This window comes from Phlebotomus papatasi, chromosome 1 (genome assembly GCF_024763615.1).
Source record: "Phlebotomus papatasi isolate M1 chromosome 1, Ppap_2.1, whole genome shotgun sequence".
NCBI classification, from domain to species: domain Eukaryota; kingdom Metazoa; phylum Arthropoda; class Insecta; order Diptera; family Psychodidae; genus Phlebotomus; species Phlebotomus papatasi.
In genome coordinates, this window is record NC_077222.1 from 5,656,815 (window position 1) to 5,678,656 (window position 21,842).

Here is a 21,842-nt window from a genome sequence, read left to right on the forward strand (position 1 = left end):
GGCTGCTTGGACCGCTAGCTTTTCACTATGCTGATTGTGCTCATTCATCTCTTGCCGATCTGGCCCTTCTGCGGTGCATACTGTGTGCTACTTTTTGTGTATCTTTTCTTTCTTGTCTTTTTCTGATTTGATTTTTGCATAGTCATGCCTGTCTTCCTGTTTTCTAAATTTTGACGTCTTTCTCGCGCTGCTTTTCCGTTCTCCTGCTCTTCCTCCATTGTCCTCGTATTGACACTTACTTCTGTGGCTTACGTTGACTTTCGGCTACCTAATCTATGTCTCTGCATTAATCTATTTTTATTACTTTAGTTTTCATTAATTTTTATTTTATTCTATTTTTTATTTTTCTTATATTGTAAATTATTTCACTTAAAACTGAACTCAGAGATGTCAAACGAATTTTGTTTTACAAATTCAGACATCTCTTACCTTGAGCATTATTTTCTTTTCGCTTCATATTAAGTTATGTATATTTTGCATGATATACTCTAATTTTGGTTTTCCAATATTATTGTAAATGCTTCAATTTGCTCTGCGTGAACATTCTGTAAACATACGCATCCTATGGATGTTTGGCATATACAACCTACGAAGGAGCTTTTCCACCGTTTTGCTCTGGAGGTTGGGTATCAACACTAAGACGGCGGTGGACGCTTTAAAACACAACTTACTCACACTTTAAGTTTTTTTTTTGTTTTTGTAATCAAGCAAAACAATTTTCATGGATAATAGCTCAAGTGCAATAAATAAATAAATAAATAAAAAGATTCGTACAAACGAAAACTGCAGATAAAAAAATGTTTAAGTGGTTTAGAAATCTTCACTTGTAAAACTACCCTTGTTTTGAACATCCCCGCTCTCCCCTATACCCCCTATGGAATGTCCACAATATCCATGGGAGAAAATGCGAAAGAGAGACAAATGAGAAGAATCTCGTTGTTGGCGCTCAAAAATCACGTCAATCAAAATGTGTGTACATATTCCATCCAGCAGCAAAGTGGTAGCTCTCTGGGGATGTCCAGGGCCATCTCTTTCGCACCCGCCACACTGATCATTAGGGGCCCATCCACAATCTGCGGAGTGCGCGAAGAATCCCACGGCGAGAAGTTGTGGCCACTGCAAGTGTGTATTGGAGAGTGATTGAAATGGAGCCAAGCGCACCAATCGAACTCTCAATCACACCGCCATCCACACAACACTTTTGCACGTATCGAGAGCTGCGGTGGCCAGAGTAGATGGGGATCGAAGCCCCCGGACTGCAACACTTTGGCTCTTGGGCGCATACCGTCCGTTGATCAGTTGGTCAGATATCGTTGGTGCGATAGCACGCACACGTGCCTCCCCTCACAATTTAAAAAACACAGCTCGCGCGCGAGATTACAATTCCACGCCTCATCATCTTTGGGTCCATCTCTTTTCTCCAAGGCACTTCTTAGTTTTTTGTTTTTTTGATTACTTACCTTTGGGGATAAATGGAGTATATTCATCACAAATTATGATTAAACATATCAGACACTTTTGGAAAATTCTCACGCTTTTCCGCACAGAAGCACAGTAAAACAAGAGGGAAAAAAAACCTTGACACTCCTTGTTAGGAGGTTTATGGACGCAACTTCTCTGGAGGACAATAGCCACTCCAATTAGCATCTCTGAGGAACAAAGTGTATAGTGCATTCGCGGGATTTTAAAGGCTGTGTATATGCACGCGTGTGACTAAAAAAAGATTAGTGTTTATTGCGAAAATTTTCATAACAAACTATTGATATGGTGTATCGTGATCTTGTTTAGGGCTTTAGTCCGTATGTTATTAAACATGAAAAATTCTATGTTTACATTTTCATCACATACTTCCGCATCGTGGAAGAGTTAAATAGTTCAACAGTGATCATGTGCTAATTTCCCCCTTCCATATGGACTTTAAATAAGAGAAAAAAAAGAACAATAAACCATGATCAAGTGTGCACTTTTCTGAAGATCACCCTCGTTGGTGTACAATAGAAGTCGCACAATTTTAAATCCAAATAGCACCAAAATAATTGTTTATGCAGCACCACAGTCAGACTTACAGTGTAAATATTTGTTCGTGTCATTGCAGCAAAAGAAATTGTGCGTGATCTCTTGCAAACTTTTGCTCTCTTCTTATACCCCAACACAGAAAATTATTGTATATGTTTGATTTTCAATGAAAAACATCCCAATATTGCATGACAAAATAATCACACTTACCAAATTGATAAACTCTGCCTGGGATTCCAAAACGCGTCTCTCTGCTCAATTTTCTGTGTTCCAATCCAAAATCTCCAATCGACCAAAAACTCTCCCTCACCGAAGTGCACTTCCAAAAAGGCACCTCTTTTTTTTTCTTCGACCAACAAAAATCTGTTTAAGAAAGTGTTAAAGAAAGTGTTAATTTGTGCATGATTAAACAACAACAAAAAAAATCCGTATACAAAGTAAAAATCTCAAGTGACAAAGAGACTCTTCGAGAGATCATCCAACAAGATCCCTTCTTGACAAAAATTTTAAAAATATAAAAAAAAGAAAAGTGAAACGTGAAACGCTAAATAAACCGAAGGAGACACGCAGATTTTAAATAATATTTCTCTTGCGTGCGAAGGACACCGCAGAGTGATAATGCAAAAAAGAAAGATAATTCTTTAAAGTTGATATTGAATGCTGAGAAAACGCGCTTAAATCCTGCAACATTGTTGCAAAGTTACAATTGCAATGTGCTAAAGTGAAAGAACCTTCCCTATGATTTATCACAATCACTCCATCTTTCGCTTGAGAGTGCGTTGATCAATCATAATCGTGGTATACATCCTTCTCTCCATATACCCTAAGCATCGTGTCAGCAAAAAAAAAAAAAAAGAAAAGAAAAACAAACCAATTGCAATATCTCATCAGACACGAGACAGAGAGATTATTATTTGAAGTTGGAACGCGCACCACCTTGAGAAATGAGGAGCAAAATGGGACTCCTATCGCGAATTGCAGTCGCAATTTTCTGCACAATCTTGAGCTGTGAGGTGGCAATGGTCGGAGCACACAGGAGATCCACCTTCGGCAATTACTCAACGACCGATAACCTCATGATGATGCGCTGTCAACTGAAATGCCTGGACAAGCCACCGAATATTGTAAATATTTATTCTAATCTTATCACATTGACCCTTCGCGCCTTTGCCTCCCCCCCCACACACACGATCAGTGTTTACTTGCTCCAAGATAGTGGATTCCGTGCAAAAATATTTGAGGAAATTGTGCAATTCGAGGGCACTTCCGTTTATACCTTCTTATTTTTTTTCTTCTTCTTTCAATTTCTGGGCATTTATTGACCCCTACAGCAGGGCTTACAACCAGTAAAATTCCTTATCCTAAAATGTCTTTCCTGTCTTTCACTGATAAAGCAATCTATTTCGATGCATTTCTTTAGGTGCAATAACCTTAGCGGTTCCCAGTTCATTTAAGGTTTTAAAAGCGGAAAACATTGAGCCAAGACATACACCAAATAGCTTTCATTAGGGGAGACCGGGGTAGAATTAGCCAGCAAATCTAATCATACTTAATCACATGTTAAATTATATATTGTATAGTCCTGTTTGTTATATTATGTAACCTGGGCATCAATCAATAAATTATTATTAAAATTATTAAAATAAATAAAGCTTGTTTTTCGCGCGTGGTTTGTGAGAAAATCCTGAGAAAATCTATTCCACAATTTTTTTATCCGAATGGCAATAGAGGAGACTGGGGCAAAAAGTCACAAATCGAAAAATTCAAAATTCAATATCTTCCAAGGTAAAAAAGATAGCGACTCAATATTTTTCTATAGATAGCCTCCATAGACCTTCTTCAATGCCGTAAGTTTCTTAGAATTTGAACAAGGAATTTAGAAAATAAAATATATCAAAATTTTTAGCCCTATTTTTGAAATATTTTCCTTGCAGAAGATAACAATTATTACCTACTTATTTTCCAAAATTGATGCACTGGTGAATATTTCCTAAATAATTTGGATTTTTTGAATACGAATCCGCTATCTATTTTAGAATTTCACAAAGGTTCTTTTCTCCAGAAATCCTTTTATTAGAAATGGCCATTTGGGGTAAAAAGTAACAAAAGGTATATAGCAAAAAGTAACAAAAAATCGAAGCAATTTCTGATGTCTCGCTGGGAAAAGAAACGTCATTATCATGTCTCGCCGCTTGTTGTTTGCATTGGTCAAACGATTTGCAGTCTTTTGAGTGTTTTTTCTAAAATAGCTTGAAAAACGCTTTTCTCGTTTTCTCACTTTTCTCGCAGAGAAAACGGTGTTTTACAAATTTATTGAATAAATTTTCTATTAAAATATGTCCTCTAGGTATTTTTTCAAATTTACGGAAGCCCGTAATGAAGCGAATTAAAATATGATAATATGCAATGTTTGGTACTATTTGCCCCAGCATTTTTGAGAATAGTCACAAAATTGCCTTTTAGAAATTGGCTCGATAAACGTATTTTCTTACAAAATAGAGGAATATTACTTTCACAAAGTTGTAGAGCGGTAAATTTCCTATAAAACTGCGCTAATTAGAAATTTTTGAAGCGCTCGAGTAGATTGTAAAAAAATAAAATATCCGTTTTGTGACTTTTTGCCCCAGTCTCCCCTATTGCTTGGAATATCAATAGTAATTTTCATCTAACAATTATCCATGTAGGGGAAAGTACTCTCCCTTCGAACGTTCATGCCTTCGAATATTGTGATTTTTCTTTAAGTTTTTCTAAAAGACTTAAACATTTCAATTAAATATTAGTTCGTTTATTATCAATTGTTGATAATTACATGAAAATCATGTGGAAATCTCTTAGGAAAAGTAAAAGAAATTCATATTATTCGAAGGCATGAACGTTCGCAGGAAGAGTACTTCCCCCTGCTAGTGAAAAATCATTGATAGTTTTATCCCGCCACGGAAGAGTGGCTACAACTGCCCCGAGGGCTGCTTCAGTGTTTATCATCTTATATAAAAAAAAATTGGATTATTATTATCCAAAGTGAAAAATATTTTTTAATTAAGTTTATTAAACCAGAAACGAGGTAAAACTATGAAATCTTGACTAGAAACTCAGAAAACCAAATGCTGGTCCAAAAACTGTAACATCATAATTACAATTTTATACCCATTTTATAAAAATGCTTCTAAATTGTAGAATAACAGGATCAGACTTATAAATAATTCTGGCAATATGGGGATTGGGGATGTGGTCCTACTTTCATTAAAAAAATACTTTGCTCGATGTGCATTTTAAGAAAAACGAGAAAAATCCACTGACTAATTCTACCCCTGGCTATATGTACCCCGGTCTCCCCTACATAGATTTTTGTTCTGAAGACTGGATTTCTTTGTCTACAATTTTTAATAACATTTTTTTATTTATTTTCATCTAATTTACAACTAGATATTTAGTAAAATCATTTTCTTGTCAGTGAAAACAACTTGGTTAGCTGAGATTCTTTATAATATTTTTATTAGGTGTCTTGACTAGCAATTTTTTTGCTTTTTTCTATTTAGAAGCGTTTAGGGGAGACCGGGGTAGAATTAGCCACAAAATGAGATTTTTAATTGCATATAATTTGTACCAAAAGTGTATATTTGAGGCTGATAAATATTTCAATGAATAGTAAGAGAAGTATATATTTAGAATAAAGAGTGGTTTCCTATATATTCCTTCGCAGGCAAATTATATGATACCACTATGTAATACTATACGTGGCTAATTCTGCCCCGGCCTCCCCTAATTATTATTCAAGAAAAAAACTTTAAACTTCTTAATTTCGAAGAGTTCTTGATCCTCTATGGAATTTTGTACAATGTTCGTAAGGGGTTACATGGGTCATGACGACTAAAAAACAGCATTATCTTCTAATATTTTATTTAGATATAATAAAAATATTTAATTTTCAAACACAAAAAGCGAGTAAAATAGATTTTAATAGCATAAATTTAGTTTTTAATTAAAATTTACATAGGGTAACTGTACGAAATTTCGCCATATTTGCATGCAAGCACCAAAGTGTTAAGTTTGCTAAGTACCCCCAGGTTACTAAAATTGATTCCCTTGATATTCTAAAATCAATCCTGAATGTTACTAAAATTAAACCTAAAAATTACTAAAATTAACCTATCAGGTTACTAAAACTGATCCCCTCAATTTTCTAAAATCAATCCTGAAAGTTACTAATTTTAACCCCCCAGGTTACTAAAATTGATTCCCTCGATATTCTAAAATCAATCCTGATAATTTTAATCCCCCGGGTTAGTAAAATTGATCCCCTCGATATTCTAAAATCAATCCTGAAAGTTACTAAAATTAATCCTTAAATTTACTAATATTAACCCACAGGTTACTGAAATTAACCCCCCAGGCTACTAAAATTGATCACTTAGATATTCTAAGATCAATCCCGAAAATTACTAAAATTAACCCATCAGGTTACTAAAATTTACCCTTTGGGTATTCTAAAAGCAATCCTGATAGTTTCTAATATTAATCCTCCAGTTACTGAAATTGATGCTCTCGATATTCTAGAAATAACCCTATTTTAAACTATTTATTAATCTGTAATATTCTAAAATGATATAAAGATTTTAGAAATTTTTGATCCACCAGTTACTTAAATTAATCCTACGGACTGTTAGGCAACTTTTAGTAATTTTACCTAAAATTAAGAAATCGAATTACTTGGAGCAAAATTTACCCTAATTTTAGTATGATTTAAGTAAAAATTTCTTAATTTTAGTCGAAGATATTTCTGTGTGTAATACTTTCAATGCAAATTCTTTTTTTTTGTTACTTATTTTTAAGGAGTGTCGCCTGGAACCTTGTAGATAGTTTATTATCTTTATTTTCTCTTAAATCATTTTTAATATATTTTAAAATGAATAAAAATATAGACATAGCTCTGGGTAATATTTCGGCCACCTTGTTACTCATTCACAAAAAAAATTATTTCGTAAAATTGTTCGTAAATTTTGTGAATGCCTATTGGGGACCTACGAAATTCTCGTAAATCGTATAATCCACAAATATTGTTCGTAAATTTTTGCTAGGAAAACAAATCGTGAGTTTTTTCACGTAATCTCATTCGTCGAAGCGACATTTCTGATATTTTTTGTATAGTATAATCTCTAAAGTATTCGAAACCTAAAAATTCATGGAAATTTGAGGAACAAAAGAAGTGGTCGAAATTGCAAGCTAGGCGAAATTAGGTTAAATTACCCTATTTCTCTCGTTTCTCTCAAATTTAATAAGAAATCATACTTTTGCTATTTAGGTTTTGCACTAAAGAAAACAAAATCTTATAATTTCAATTGCTTAAAAGTATTAAGAACACTTTTAGACGCATATTAGCCACAATTGACATAATTGCCATGTAATTGTAATATGTGGTGTAATAGCAAGGTAAAGTTAGTGAATGAATATAGTATAAAAATGCGAGTTCAATCAGTGAAGTCATGTTTTAAAAGTTTAAATAACTTTATCATCTAACACAGTTGTCATAAATTATTGAAATGGTATTTTTCTATAAATAAATTGCATTTTCATTCAATTAAAGCAACAAAAGGATGAAAATAAAACGGTTAAAAGCAGAGATAAACAAGATAAGAAATTACCCGAGGTTCTTTTTCATTTTTCTTTTGGATTAAGAACAATCATATTTAAATCAATTAAAAATATTATACAAACATCCAAGTGTATACTATTGCCTTCAATTTGAATACCAAGACTCTAAAACCCATTTTTATTATTAAATTGATATTTTTAAAATTTGTATTTAATATTTAATCTCATTGGTAATTCTGAGGTATTCTATTTCAACCCATCGCTAAGATCTTCGTGTTTCATTGGTAATGTTGATAGTACCAAGAAAAAATCACATATAATCATATCAATTTCCCATCTAAAACATGTGATTTCTGTTTTCTCAAGAATACAAGATACAATAAGTTTATTTAGTAGGTTTTTTTCCCATAGTATTGTAAATGCTTATCTATTATTGATTTCTGGAAAAGTTCTAAATAGAACAAAAGGGGAGGTAGGGTGGTATCACCACTTCTAGCCAGTGCCCCACTTTTCGCCACTTATATTGAAATCGCAATTTTTCTATTTTTGTGAAATAAATTGGCCGTAAAATTACTTGTATCTCTACTGCTGTTACTTATAGAGTGGAAAACACTAATTTTTTGTTTTGAATTTAAATGTTTGAGTATTTTTTAGAGGTATATTTTTAGCAAGTGCAATATTTCTTACCAAATATAGTAAGTGTCATGAATTTTTTATCGAACAAAATTTGCGATTTTGAATAAATAATTTGTCTATTGAACATTTAATTAATACATTCAGTGAATACATAAAATTTGCATTTAGTTAGTTATATATTTCATTTTATATTACTTTTATGTAAAAATGAGCCATGGCGAAAAGTGGTAATATTCTAAAATTGATTCACCACCTGTCGCCATATTGGTTTTTAATAGTTGACGCTAACTTCATTTCATAGATTCTCAGTTGTCAAATCTGCTTCGTTTACTTTCTGCAATAGTCTAATAATTTGATTTCTCAAATAAAAGTAAAGAAAAATCATTTAATATGAGTAATAAAAAGGTTATCATGAGAAAAAAGAAATGCTGAATATATTCTTTGCATAATATTGCTCAAAATAATCGAGTTTGAACCTTTCCAAGTGGGTGGCGAGAAGTGGTTACAGAACTGGCGAAAAGTGGTAAAAAGTGGCGACGAAGTAGTTATTTTAGCATTCTTAATAAAAATTAGTTTTTTAGGTACTGCAGCGTTAAATTGTAGAACTATTGTTTTGACGAATCTAGAGCCAATATATCTAAGTAACTTTGTGTCAAATTTGAATTATGTGATAATAAGGGGTAAAAAGTTATAATACAGTTAATTTCACTTTTCCTAAAAGTGGCGATAAGTGGTTACATGGTCCCTAGAGTGTCTCAATTTTTTTTGAATGCTCGAATTCGTGATTAAGATGTTAAACTCCAAAAAATAGTTTCGCACTATCTCAATGAAGTTAATTAAACGGTCCAATTCATGGGAAAACTATCGTGCTTACGTTTTCAAGCATTCCGCAAAGTATTTTTGCTCTACGTAATTTTTTCAATGTTTACCGATTCAAAACCGATTAGAAAAAACGATAAAACTCTCACTGAAACTTGGGAGTAATATAATTAAACGAACTCTAACTTATCCGGATCGGATGAGTAATGCGCTTTTAAGATTTTTCTTTAAATTTTCAACTCTGAAAACCGTTTTTGTGAGTGATTCTATATAATTTTCATTTATAGACGAAATGTCCACCTAGATAGTTACTAAAGATATTCTAAAATCCCAAAAGAACATTTAAGAAGATCTCTGCAGTATGTGGATACAACTGCTAAAACTAGTTTCATGAAACATCAATGAAACATCGTAAAATCCATTGGTTGAATCGCTTCAGAGAATACGTTAACAAAATGTTACCAACTCTTAAACTAAAACTGCAAAAATTATTCTCTTTCAACATGATTTAATGTGGAAAATCGCAAAATATTGTCAAGAGTTAACAGCAAGATCCGTAAGATTATCAAGTGCAATATGTCCTACTTGCTAAACCTTGCTCTATAAATGCCTTAAACCGGATGAGCAAGAAAGCTTAATGATTTAAGTATTTTCAATTCTCACCAGCAGCATTTATATTTTACAAAATATTTATTTCGAAATGAACATTAAATTATAATTCACATCCAATTACTCTACATTTTGCAAATCAAATTCTTTCAGTGCAATATTGAGGCTTGCCTGCAGCAAATGAGGATTACACCAAAATTGGGCATTTGTCCAGAAATGCCAAATGAGAATGAGGACATCCGGCAGTGCCGAGATCAGTGCCATGGGACAGATTGGAGATGTTCAGATGCTCAAAAATGCTGTCACTATTCCTGTGCAAATATATGCATCAAGCCAATGGGTGTGGACAGGAGTCCTCTTCTGCCACCTGTACCATACAATCTCGGAGTGAAGGAGAAGCGTCCTGGCGTGAGGACTGTACAAATATCCTGGGAGGTTCGAATGCACATCAATCGGACAGCTCCAATTATTTTCTTCGTCGAAGGACGCTCTCATACTGGGAATGTGTATATGGATCAGAAACTTGGTCCATGGACCTTCTTTCCTGTCCAGCCAATTTACGATATCAAACATCCAGAAGTCAAAGTTGATAGAAAAACGTAAGATTATCCTTATTTTCTCTCAAAATAGAAAATGTTTTATGATAAAAAGGATCTATTTCTTCACCTTTACCTCTCTCAAAGGGAATTGGACAAGGGTCCGTTCTCGGACCATTGTTTTTTTTCCCTATATATTAATGATCTTGCCAATACCCTCGGGAATCATAAATTTCATTTCTATGCAGATGACTTGCAAATTTATTGTTTTGGCAATAATAATGCTCCGGACGTCTGTTTCTCTGAGGCAAATTGCCTCCTAAGCTCAGTAAGTTGCTGGGCTAGTTCTAATGAACTGCTCTTGAACCCTAAAAAGTCCCAAGCTTTGATCATCTCGTGTGGGAGATCCCGTCCTTCTCCTAGTCCTCTTAATCTCAATGGTGAAATTATCCCTTACGTCCATAAGGCTAAAAATCTTGGAGTCATTTTCAACGATTCTTTGGCCTGGGACGATCATATCTCCTACATCAGTAGGAGAGTGAACTTTTCCCTCTATACACTTAGAAGACATCAATTCTTCATCCCTCAGGATATTCGGCTACTTTTATTTCGTGCCCTGCTCCTTCCTCTTTTTTCCTATGGTGCTGAGTTATTTTTTTCGTGCGATAACGTATTGCCAGTGAAATCTGCACAAAGTTCAAACACAATTTTCTAATATTTGTACATAATTTTATTATAACTTTTTTACATGTTTTGAAAGGTATATGTATGAACTTATTTCAGGAAAAAATCCGGTCCGATCCGATGAGCTTTTCGGCACATTCGGGGAACTTCCGCCATTAATGTCGAAAATGTGGATGTTGGCATCTTCTTCAACTCTCGTTTTATTTTTCCCTTCAGCGTGACTTCGGTTTTGGGTCGAAAGTTTCGGGCATACACCTTTCACTTAATATTAGCCCAAAATGATTTAACAGGCCTCAATTGGGGGACGTTAGGGGGGGCTTTCTTCCTTCTTGACAACAGGTATGTCAAGTTCCTCCAATGCGTTCATTGTCTTCCTTGAGTAATGGCTGGGTGCTAGGTCTGGCCAGAAGATCACATTGTCCCTTCGATGATACTTATTGATGAAAGCTTCCAGCTTAGGCAAGCAATCTCTGATATAGACGTCAGAATTTTGCGTTAGACTCTTTGTGAGGAACGCGGGATCAGACATTCCAGCAGCACTGATTGCAAGCCACAAAAGGACCTTTTTCGGGTACTTAGTATGTTCAACGTACTTATCTTTCTTGTCTACATTGTCGTCACGTACATAATAATACTGCCCCTGCCACTTATTACCATCCATGGTGAAATAGGACTCATCGTCCATGACACAAACAATGTCGTTCTGAGCGTGAAAAACATTTTGGATCAAAAGAGACAAACGAATTTTCTGAGTCTTTTCCTGAGTTTCTGAGACAGCTGGCTTCGGTTTTCTGGTTCTCCTCTTGATTCCCATAGACTCCAGATACTTCTTCACCGTTGTTTTGCTACATTCAAGTTTGTTACCAAGCTCACGGTACGACTTTGCAACTTTATTGGATGTTAACTTGCGAGTCGAGTCCGCATCTTCGATTGACTAAGGATGCTAAAATTTCCAGATCCCTTAGCTCGTGTAGTGATTTTTCGCTTCCCATAGTTCGACAGGATGCTATAAATACTCCTTCGCGATATTCCCATAGTCACAAAATGTTTTACGACTTCAGATTTATTCAATGTGGGATGACTGTCCTGAAAATTACAAACTAATTTTCGTCTATACTCTTCAGTATTATTTGTGGGAGCCATGTTTCCTAACTAAATCTAGCAAAACTTTTATGTCATGTTAAGAACACATCTGGCAACACTGTAAAGTGGTATAAAAGTGACTGGTATACATTTTAATTTTTTTTAAGCCTTCAAACTTTTGTGCAGATTTCACTGGCCATACGTTAAAGCCTCGCTTCGGCGCTTGACCGTAACTTTTAATAATTGCATTCGTTTCATATTTTCACTTCGTCCTTACGACCATGTCTCTCCTTATCATACTGTAGTATTGGGGCAATCTTTCCCACTCTTCCTGTAGTCACGAGCGGTCGATTTGTTATGTCGGGTGCTTCAATGCGGTCAGCCGGGCTCGTCTACCAGGTCTTCCTGTTTCGTCGTCCCCAGGTCGGGGAGCTGCATTCTTCATTGCTCACTTTTTGTCATGGGGGTGACTCTCTGGAATGAGCTACGCAGAGAGAAGAGGCAGCGGCTCATTCGATCCTTCCTGTCGTCTTGACTTCTTGTCTTTCGTTTTTTTCTCATTTTACTTTCAATTTTGTACAGTACATACTTTTTGGTTTTTGTTTTGCTCAGATGGCTTATATGTACAATCTACGAAGGAGCATTTCCACCGTTTGGCTCTGAAGGTTGGTTACCAACACTAAGACGGCGGTGGACGCTAACCCTATCTTAAACCATTTATAACTCTTTGTGCTTTCAAGAGGACTTTTCTCAATAGCACTCATTTTATTATTAATAATAATAATAATAATAAATCGCATTTTTTTTTCAGGCATGTTGGCAACCTTAAACTTCGGCCAGGACGTTGGTATATATTCCGTGTGGCTGCTGTGAATGAGAATGGTACTAGGGGCTACTCCTCATACTCATCCCCCTTCCAATTAACAGAGAGTATGCTGTGGCTTCAGCTGTAGGTCAAGATCTTGCAATAACTGAATGGTGTTGTATTTCTCTGGATTTCAGACGTGAGACTCATTCCACCACCGCAAAATCTCACCTTTGGGCGCCTCCATATCGCCAAGAATTCAACAATATACACTGTGGTGTCTTGGAATGCGCCAGATGTGGATAAACATCCCATCACAAAGTACAAAATCTCCTGGTTTCTTCGTGGCAGGAGGAAATCGTTACCACTTAACCAAAGTATTGTCCCTCAGGTTAGCTAATTGCACTATTTTCTTTTAAATTATCTCTCTTTAATATTTCTTATTCTTTTCTTTTCTTCCTGGATCAGTCAATAAAGTCTGTGGAGCTAGCAAATCTCCAGCCAAATTCTGTTTATTGTGTTCAAGTGCAGGCAATCTCAGGCATTGGCAAGCATCGTTCAAAATCTCGCCGTGAAACCAGATTGCTCAACACGACAATTCCAGGAAGTTTCATCCTAGCTGCCCTGGATTCTCCACCCTCCCTCATGACCACATCCATTTGGACATCTCTCCAGGACGGCATGGTGGGCAAATTGGAACATCGCCATCGAAACAGCGGACACAGTATCACTATGAGATACCTGGCCACGAAGCTGGGTGAGATGATCGTGAAAGCCAGCTGGGCTGGGAATCCCCATGAGAGCTATTCCGTTGATTTATGTCGTGGCAAACACTGCCTGGACAACCCGGAAACGGGTGAATTTCGCAGTGTGAAAACTCACAACAATTCCCTGGAATTCCTCAATCTCAGATTTGCCACCCTCTACAGCATCCGGCTGCGGGTGACTAATCATGCCATTGCTAAGCATCATAATTTCGTGAGGACTTTTTCGACGCCTCTCTGTGAGAATTTTCGCAGAAAGCACTCACTGACCATCAAATGCTGATCATAACTTTAATTAAATTATTCTGTGTCTCATAATAAAGCATCACATGCACATCTCTGAATATTAATCATATAATCTCAAGTTTATTTCTTCACTGAGAAAAAAACGGGGGTACGATTAACTTTTTTTGCTCATAACTTTAACACTTTTCAGGTGTAAAAATATATCAACATTTTTTAATGTTAATTTTACACCTTTTTAAGGGTAAAATTAACATGAAAAGGGTAACTTTAACCCCTAATACACCTAAAAAGCTTAATATTTACACCGATTTCGGATCAATACTGCAGGGTAAAATAAACATTTCCGGAATGTTATTTTAACTTTTTCGGATTTCTCTCAGTCAGTGTTAGTTCTCAGACATGGAAATCGAAGTTCGGATAAAACGGCCTTCAGACTAGAGGTTTAGTCCAGTTTTTGAAGGTTTGGATCTCCTACACTGAGATAAAATTAACTTTTTCGGATTTCTCTCAGTGTAGAGGCTATCTTGTTTCTTTTATCAAACGTTACATCCTAAAATGAATGCAAAGTATAATTATTTTAAAATACTTAAGTATGAAAAAAATATTTTTTCATCGCCTTTTATTCATTTTCTTGTTAATAAACAGTTAATAAAATAATAATAATAAAATAATAATAAAAAAAAATAAATAATAATAAAATAATAATAATAAAATAATAATAAAAAAAATAAAATAAAATAAAAACAGTTAATAAAATAATAAAAAATAATAATAAATATCCTCTATTTTGTCAAAACTAAACCTTAAGCCTTAGAACTTTTATGCTAAGAAAATTATATGAATAACAGAAAGAGTGTTTAAGTAAGGGCACACATTTTAGCTTTTAAGTTTTGGATTTCAAACAATTCCACACTCTTCTATGAATTACTATACTCTGCTTTGCGCGGTATATTAAACCGTTAGACTCTTTTAGTTCTGAGCACCTTAATTATGGCTAATATGCGTTCAATGGTGGGCTTAAGCTTATGTAAACTTTGATTTATTCAGGGAGAAATACCGGGTTTGGCCCACAAAACTTAATTTAAAAAGACTTAAATATGGTTTCTTTATTAATTCTGAAAATTAATGAAAACGAATTTATCAGAAACCATATTTTTGTGTTATTTAAGTCTGTTTCCACCAATTTTTATGGAATAAATCTGGCTTTTCCTCCCTAAAGAAATAAAAGTCAAAGAGTTTACGGTTTACGTAATTTAAAGACCAAAATAACAGACTAGAACGCATGATCGTAAAAAATTTGAATGTAGAGGGGACCAGGGCAGATTAACCAGGGGTAAAATTAGACAGCGAAGTATTAGAGTCTCAACAAATTGTACTAGCTGGCTAATTCTCCTTCGGTTTCGTTTATTGAGTGATACTAGGGGTTATACGAGCTGTAGACCTGATACTGTCTTCAGACCTAAGACTTAGCCATATAGCTTAACACCTCCAATTTCTTGTCAGGTCAGATTTTTGAAGAAATTGTCGTTTAGGATTGGATATTAAAGGCTAATGATCCATCATATTTTAAGCAATCAGTAAAATTGCCTGTTTTAGATTTTTGCAACCTTTCCGAACTAGGTTAAACCTCCAGCCTGAAGCCGGTATAAGGCTTAGCCATATGGCTTAACTTCTCTATTTTTTTATCAATCAAGTTTTTTTTGGAAAATTATCACTTAAGATTGGACAACATGGGGAAGTGATTAATTAAATTGGTAGCTATTTTGAATTTCGAGATCATCGGGAACTGGGCTAAACCTTAGGTCTGAAATCGGTCTAAGGGTCTTCACAGACTAGAAGTTTAGTTCAGATCTCAAAGGTCTTAAAATCTCAAATATCAACCAATTTAATTGCTTTTTTAGAATCTAATATATCATTTGTCGCTAATAATCCAATCCTACGTTATTTTCTCCCAAAAATCTTAATAGATAAAGGAATAGAGTAGGTAAGCCATATGGCTAAATCTTATTTCTGAAGCCCGTATAAGATTCGGCCATATGATTAACTAATTTCTTATTAATTAAGACTTTTTGGAAAATTATTACTTTAGATTGAATATTATGAAAAATATGAATATTATTAAAAACCAATAAAATTGGTTACCATTCAGAATTTTTAGACTGTCGGGAACTGGGCTAAACCTCAGGCCTGAAGTCAACATTAGACTCCCAAATTGGACAGAAAAAAACGATCGATCAAGATTTTTTTATCGTATTATCCTAAAAATTGAAAGCTATGCTAAGACGGCGATGGACGTATTAAGAAGAGAACCACTAAGAAACAACATTGGAATCTTGTAAAATTCAACTGTGGCTACTCTCGGTTGAATACAGTTTCATTTCTTGTTGAGAAAGAGAAAATTGGACTAATTTATGGCCTTTGTGCCAATTTGGCTTCCAGGCAGATAAGTGGACAGGTAAGTCTATAACCTGAGTTACTCAGTTTTTAAGAATGGTAAAATTTATCCCACTTAAATCAAGACATATTTTAATCCAGCCAAAATTCAATATCTTTTTCTGATTATCGCATTTTCTTTTGGAATTTATTATGCGTTCCACCTGCATTCTTTATATCATCCCTGAAGAGTGAAAGTGAGAGATGATAATTTGTTAAATCAACTCTTGTTAAAATGTTGATCTTCTCTTTTGCTTCTTCTCCCTGTGACGCATTCTCCATGCAGGGAATTCCTCAATCTCGATTTTTCCCGCCAAATCGACAAGCACTTCAGTGTAGATTAGCAACTTTTTTGAGTTTATAGATTTTTAATGAATTCCAGTGCTTTCCTGAACCATTTGACCCTCATTATCGTAATAATTATTTTTCTCAAAATTTCAAGGCCCTGGTAATAGCCAGAGAGATGAGAGATCGCCTTCTTTCGTGTGTCTCTCGAAGCGCCACAATAAACTGGTTATCTTCAATGAGTTTTAGCAAAGGAATTCCCACTAACGAGTGAATCTCATCATCTCCCGTCAGTCTTGTGGAGAATCTCTAAAGAGAATGTCTTATAATTTTGTGGTTCTATTTGGCCTTTTGGTGGGGATTTCCGAGAGTTTGGCTCAGGATGGCATGGGTTACATTGGTTTGGCTCTAGAAGCAGCCTCACCTTGTCCCGATAGTATCCTTCACATGTCTCGTGAAATAGGACGCCCCCCAAGTGTCGGTGAGTGATTTCTGTGTCTCAAAATCTTGCGCAAAACTTGAAGTGATTTACTTTGGCAGAAAATTACTGGGATGGAGTATTTTATTTTGACAAATGGCCTCAAATCCCAGAAGTTCGACTTCACATAACTCTAAAAGCTCCAGCGAGGATGGAGATTGATCCAGACATTGGAAGACTTTCTGTCCGGAGACGTACTTTCATGATCACGACCTTCGAGGCACCGCCAAAGCTTAAAAAGATCGAATTCACAGTTCGCGGGAGATCTGGTGGGAAATTCCCAGATATTGAATCTGTTCATCTCAATGGGGCAGATGTTTGCCCAAATCCCCAACCATTTAATGCCCATCTTTTGGGAACATCGAGTGCAACCGCAAGTGAAGATTTCGGAGAAGACACCACAGGAAGCAGTTTTACGAGCAATGAATGCGGCAGGAGGACGATCAAGCACGAAGGACTTATAACCTTTGGCTCAGAAACTCGTCCTGGAGATTTCCCGTGGCATGTAGCGATCTACCATCAGGAAGGTCGCCAGAGGAATTACAAATGTGGGGGCACTATCATCGACACAAACACCATCCTCACGGGTAAGTTAATGACGGAAAAGCCAATTTATAGGACTTCCGGAAACAAAATTCTGAGATTCTGCATCTTTTGCCAGAAAACTAACTATTCTTGCTTATGAGATTCTTTTTTACATCTTAAAAATTGAACAAATAAACTTACCACAATCAATCGCAAACATTAGCGCAATTAGCCCACTTTTTTCCTAAAGAAAGCGCCCCATATTTCACACAAAACACTTTCAATTGCAATTCACTTTTAATGTTTTTCAGCTGCACACTGCGTTTTCGAGGGTTTCAATTTAATTGCAGCTGAAAGAATTATAGTTCAAGTTGGAAAATACCACTTAAATATCGCTGATGATTTTGCAAAAGAATTTCAAGTTTTTAGAATCATCCCCCATCCCTCGTACCATAAAACTCTCCTCACCCACGACATCGCCCTCTTGCGACTGTCCCGGGAACTCAGTTATACAGACTACATTCAACCGATTTGTCTGTGGAATTCTAACGACACAAAGCTCATGGACGTAGAAAATCGGTCAGGAGTAGCTCTGGGATGGGGCTACACGGAAAATGACACGGTAGCAGATGCCCTGAGATATGTGGAGCTGCCCATTGTACCTACAGTCACCTGCCTTGAGAGTGATCGAGACTTTTTCGGCACTTTTCTGTCGGACAGTAACTTTTGCGCGGGCTTTACGAATGGTACAAATGTGTGCTCTGGGGATTCTGGGGGCTCTCTAGCCTTTGAGGACGAAAACAAGGTTTGGAGAATCCGTGGTATAGTTTCATTAAGCATCAGACGACGGGATAAAGCAATCTGCAATCCCAAGCACTATGTTTTATTCACTGATGTAGCCAAGTACTTATCCTGGATTAAGCAGGAGACTTCTCCGAGGATTACTCAAGTGGGAAGGAAATAAGAAGGATGTTACTACCACAGAGGTATACTACAATTTAATTTTAAATAAATTAATAAATAAAATAAATATTAAATAAATATTTTGCTCAATTCCTGCCTGATAAGTCTTTAAACTTTGTTTAAAGATATTCTACCACTTCACTAATGGCCTCTACACACTAGAGAATTTTATGTCCATATTGAAGCAAATTACCTACGCTTGTGTAGGAAAAACTCTGCAATATGGACATAAATTTCTCTAGTGTGTAGAAGCCATAAGTTTAGAACTTGTCATAAAAGAATTAATAGAATTCATGAAAAATCATATACAGTGCCCGCTTAGTAATCCGGGTGATTGGGAGACAATATGACAGATGTCCGCTTCGTAATCCGGATGGATTTTTTGAATTTGTTCAACGTTTCGAAAATATAAAACAAGTTGTTTTTGTAAAATTAGAATAAAAGTTTTAAAAAGGATTAAAAAGACATAATTAGAGAATTCTATGCTATTATACTTTATTTATTAAACAAAAACCTCACAGGATAATTCATTTTCATTGCTGAACACACATGCATACATAACCTCAAAATTATTTTAAATGTAACCGTCGATAACTCGTCCGGATTACGGCGATCCGGATTAGAGAGCGGGCACTGTAGACGTTAACAGATTTTTTTTTAACATTTTGCAACTCCTTAAAAATTATTTAATAAAATCTTTTTGCATTAGCAATACGAAAAGGTATCGGATCAGAGATACGACAGCAGCGACAGCATTAAGAATCTTTTTGGTGTCAAATTAACGACCATTTTTTCACGAGTTTATCTATTCATTTCCAGAAGTGTTATGCATGGACTAGTGCACTTTGTCAAAATCATCAAAATCGGTCCAGAAATGGATCAAAGAACAGAATTTCCTCAAATAAAAACAGTTTCTAAGTGGAGACTTTTTTCAAAATTTCTGAACGTTTAATTTAAGGTCCTAGTAAACGTTTTTATTCAATTTTCAATAGGCTCAAATTTATAAAATTGATTTTTTTTTTATTTTTCGAGAAAACTCTTGTTGTTAAAGGGTAACCTGGGTCAAAAAGACTGGAAAACACCACATTTTTAATAATTTCGTTTTTGTGAAGAGAATTTATTCAGTTTTATTTTTCTAATAATAAAAAAGTATTTAAAAATTCGATATAAAAACTATTTTCTCTCAGATTTTATCAGTGTAAAAATTGAGAAATAAAATTTTAAAAATCCTTTTGAATTTGTATGATTTTCTTTGTCTGTTAAAGCCAATGAAAAGGTATGGGCATAGCCTAGGATGATTAACTAACGGATGGAACATTTTTATTTAGAAATGGTATATTTTTCTTAAATTCTTTATAATTTTTAAGTCTTATATCCCACAAAATAAATATAACACGAAATGGTAGGCACATGTACAGAGAATATATTTTTATTGAATTTAAAATGTTACTGGTGTTACAAATAGAAAATTTTTCAGAAATATTTTTCAGAAAATTTTTCCCTATCAATAGGGGAGACCACAATTTTGTATAAAAACCAATCATTCTTTCAGCAATTTTCAGTTAAACAAAGCTCAAGCATTGTTTAACTGAAAATAGCTGAGTCCCTATATTTGAATATAGGTGGGTAAAGTGATATAATTTGGAATTAGTTAACTACAAGTTGGACAATTCGCTGGTACAAGTTGGACATGGCTTTTTTCTTTATAAATATAGTACAAAATTTTTGTTTTTAAGCACAAGGAACCAAATTATAAAACTAAAGCATTAAAAATATACAAATAAAATTGAAGTACTAAATCTATCAAGACAAAAAGCCCTGTCCAAATTGTACCATTGTCCAACTTGTACCACTTTACCCTATGCCTGATATGCAGAATTGCCTTTTTCTCGTTTTTCTTCCTCACCCAATGACGCATGTTAAGTAGGTCGGTCATTCACTGGGTGAATTCTCATATAAAAATTAGTTTTTTAAATATAATATATCCTGAAATATTTTTATTTGAAGGATGAATCATTTAGAGAAAGTGAAAATTGACTTTAGTACGAATCTATTTAAAGTAATTTCGATCTGAAATTCGGATTAAAAGTGCATTTAATCTTGAATTGAAAATGCTATGAGACATGATAAAGGATTCATATGGTTTTTACGGTTTTTACACTAGAAAGATTTGACTAACGATATACCAAGTATATAGTTATAATTTGATAGTGTAGAAAAATTCTGTATATGAATGTTATGTCTAAGGATTGGCATGATTATTAAATAAACTAATAATCCTTAAGGGATGATGAAATTGTCTTAACCCTTTAACGACAAGACACTTTTTACGGACTGAAAATCGCCAATACAAATTAAACTGAGAAACATAATCAATGATAAGTCTTACGTCTAACCTTGGAAAGTCCAACAGAGTCTAATTCGATGTATTTTGTGTTTCTATGAACGATAGGGACAAAAATAGCCCAAAAATTTGATTAATTTTTCTGACAATACCAATGTATAATATTTTTCGCTTTAATGAAAAATATTACGTAAGAGTATTGTAGTTTTTATTGCCAAAAAGGGTTTTACTTAAAAAAAAATTGGAAGTATATAAAATAAATAAAATCCATTATGAATTTGAGAATTTAAAAATTCGCCATTTTTGAGCTTAAATATTTACTACATAGCAAATAGCTAGAGACTTCCAAAAAAAATTCTAGATTCTTTCAACCTTCTACTATACAATTATGTACAGACATAAGAAAAAAATAACTTTGGGTAGTCAGGAAAAATTATTTTCTTTATGGGACACCAGTGTTCCAATCGTCCTTAAAGGGTTAAAGCATTATTTGGATGATATATACCTGCTTGATGAGACGAATAATTTCTAATTTGGGTCATTGATAGTGCAAAAATCTAGGCCTAAACTTTATCATTTTTGCTCGTGGGAATTTACACACAATTTCTCATATATTGAAGAAAATGCATGTTCCTACCCGGAACAGATTCCCTTAAAAAACTATGAAAGCCATTGTAGAGGAACCTCGACCTCGGCTCGGGGCAGATTTTAAGGGTAAGGTGGGCACCATTGAGTTTAGGCAGTTTTGAAATTAGAATTAGACTGTTTTCCCCTACAGTAGACTCTCTCTCAATCGGGCTTATGGGACAAAATTTCATCCAAATTATCGATATAGATTTGTACGTCAAATCCATTGTAAATTCCACAAAAAGCGCTCAATTATAAATAATCATGATAAAATAGGAAGAACTACAGCGAATTTGAGCAAATTAGCTTCATAATTGAACGTGAAAATTGTCAACAAAATTTCTCGCCCGATTGAAAAAGAACTGATTGAGCGGGAGTCTACTGTATCTTTAAATGGAAT

At 34.7% G+C, this 21,842-nt stretch overlaps 2 protein-coding genes across 2 annotated transcripts; both read left to right on the plus strand.

Moving 5' to 3' along the window:
• The first annotated feature begins 1,179 nt into the window (after window positions 1–1,179).
• LOC129798583 (anosmin-1) lies at window positions 1,180–13,905 on the plus strand. The gene is made up of 5 exons (XM_055841803.1): window positions 1,180–3,140; window positions 9,823–10,268; window positions 12,784–12,902; window positions 12,975–13,168; window positions 13,246–13,905. The coding sequence occupies exons 1-5, from the start codon at window positions 2,961–2,963 to the stop codon at window positions 13,822–13,824; spliced, it is 1,518 nt and encodes a 505-aa protein (XP_055697778.1). The 5' UTR covers window positions 1,180–2,960; the 3' UTR covers window positions 13,825–13,905.
• A 2,824-nt stretch (window positions 13,906–16,729) lies between these two features.
• Window positions 16,730–18,551, plus strand: LOC129798585 (chymotrypsin-like protease CTRL-1). The gene is made up of 3 exons (XM_055841805.1): window positions 16,730–16,986; window positions 17,046–17,570; window positions 17,820–18,551. Exons 1-3 carry the CDS (start codon window positions 16,824–16,826, stop codon window positions 18,470–18,472), a joined length of 1,341 nt encoding a protein of 446 aa, XP_055697780.1. The 5' UTR covers window positions 16,730–16,823; the 3' UTR covers window positions 18,473–18,551.
• Window positions 18,552–21,842: the final 3,291 nt, after the last annotated feature.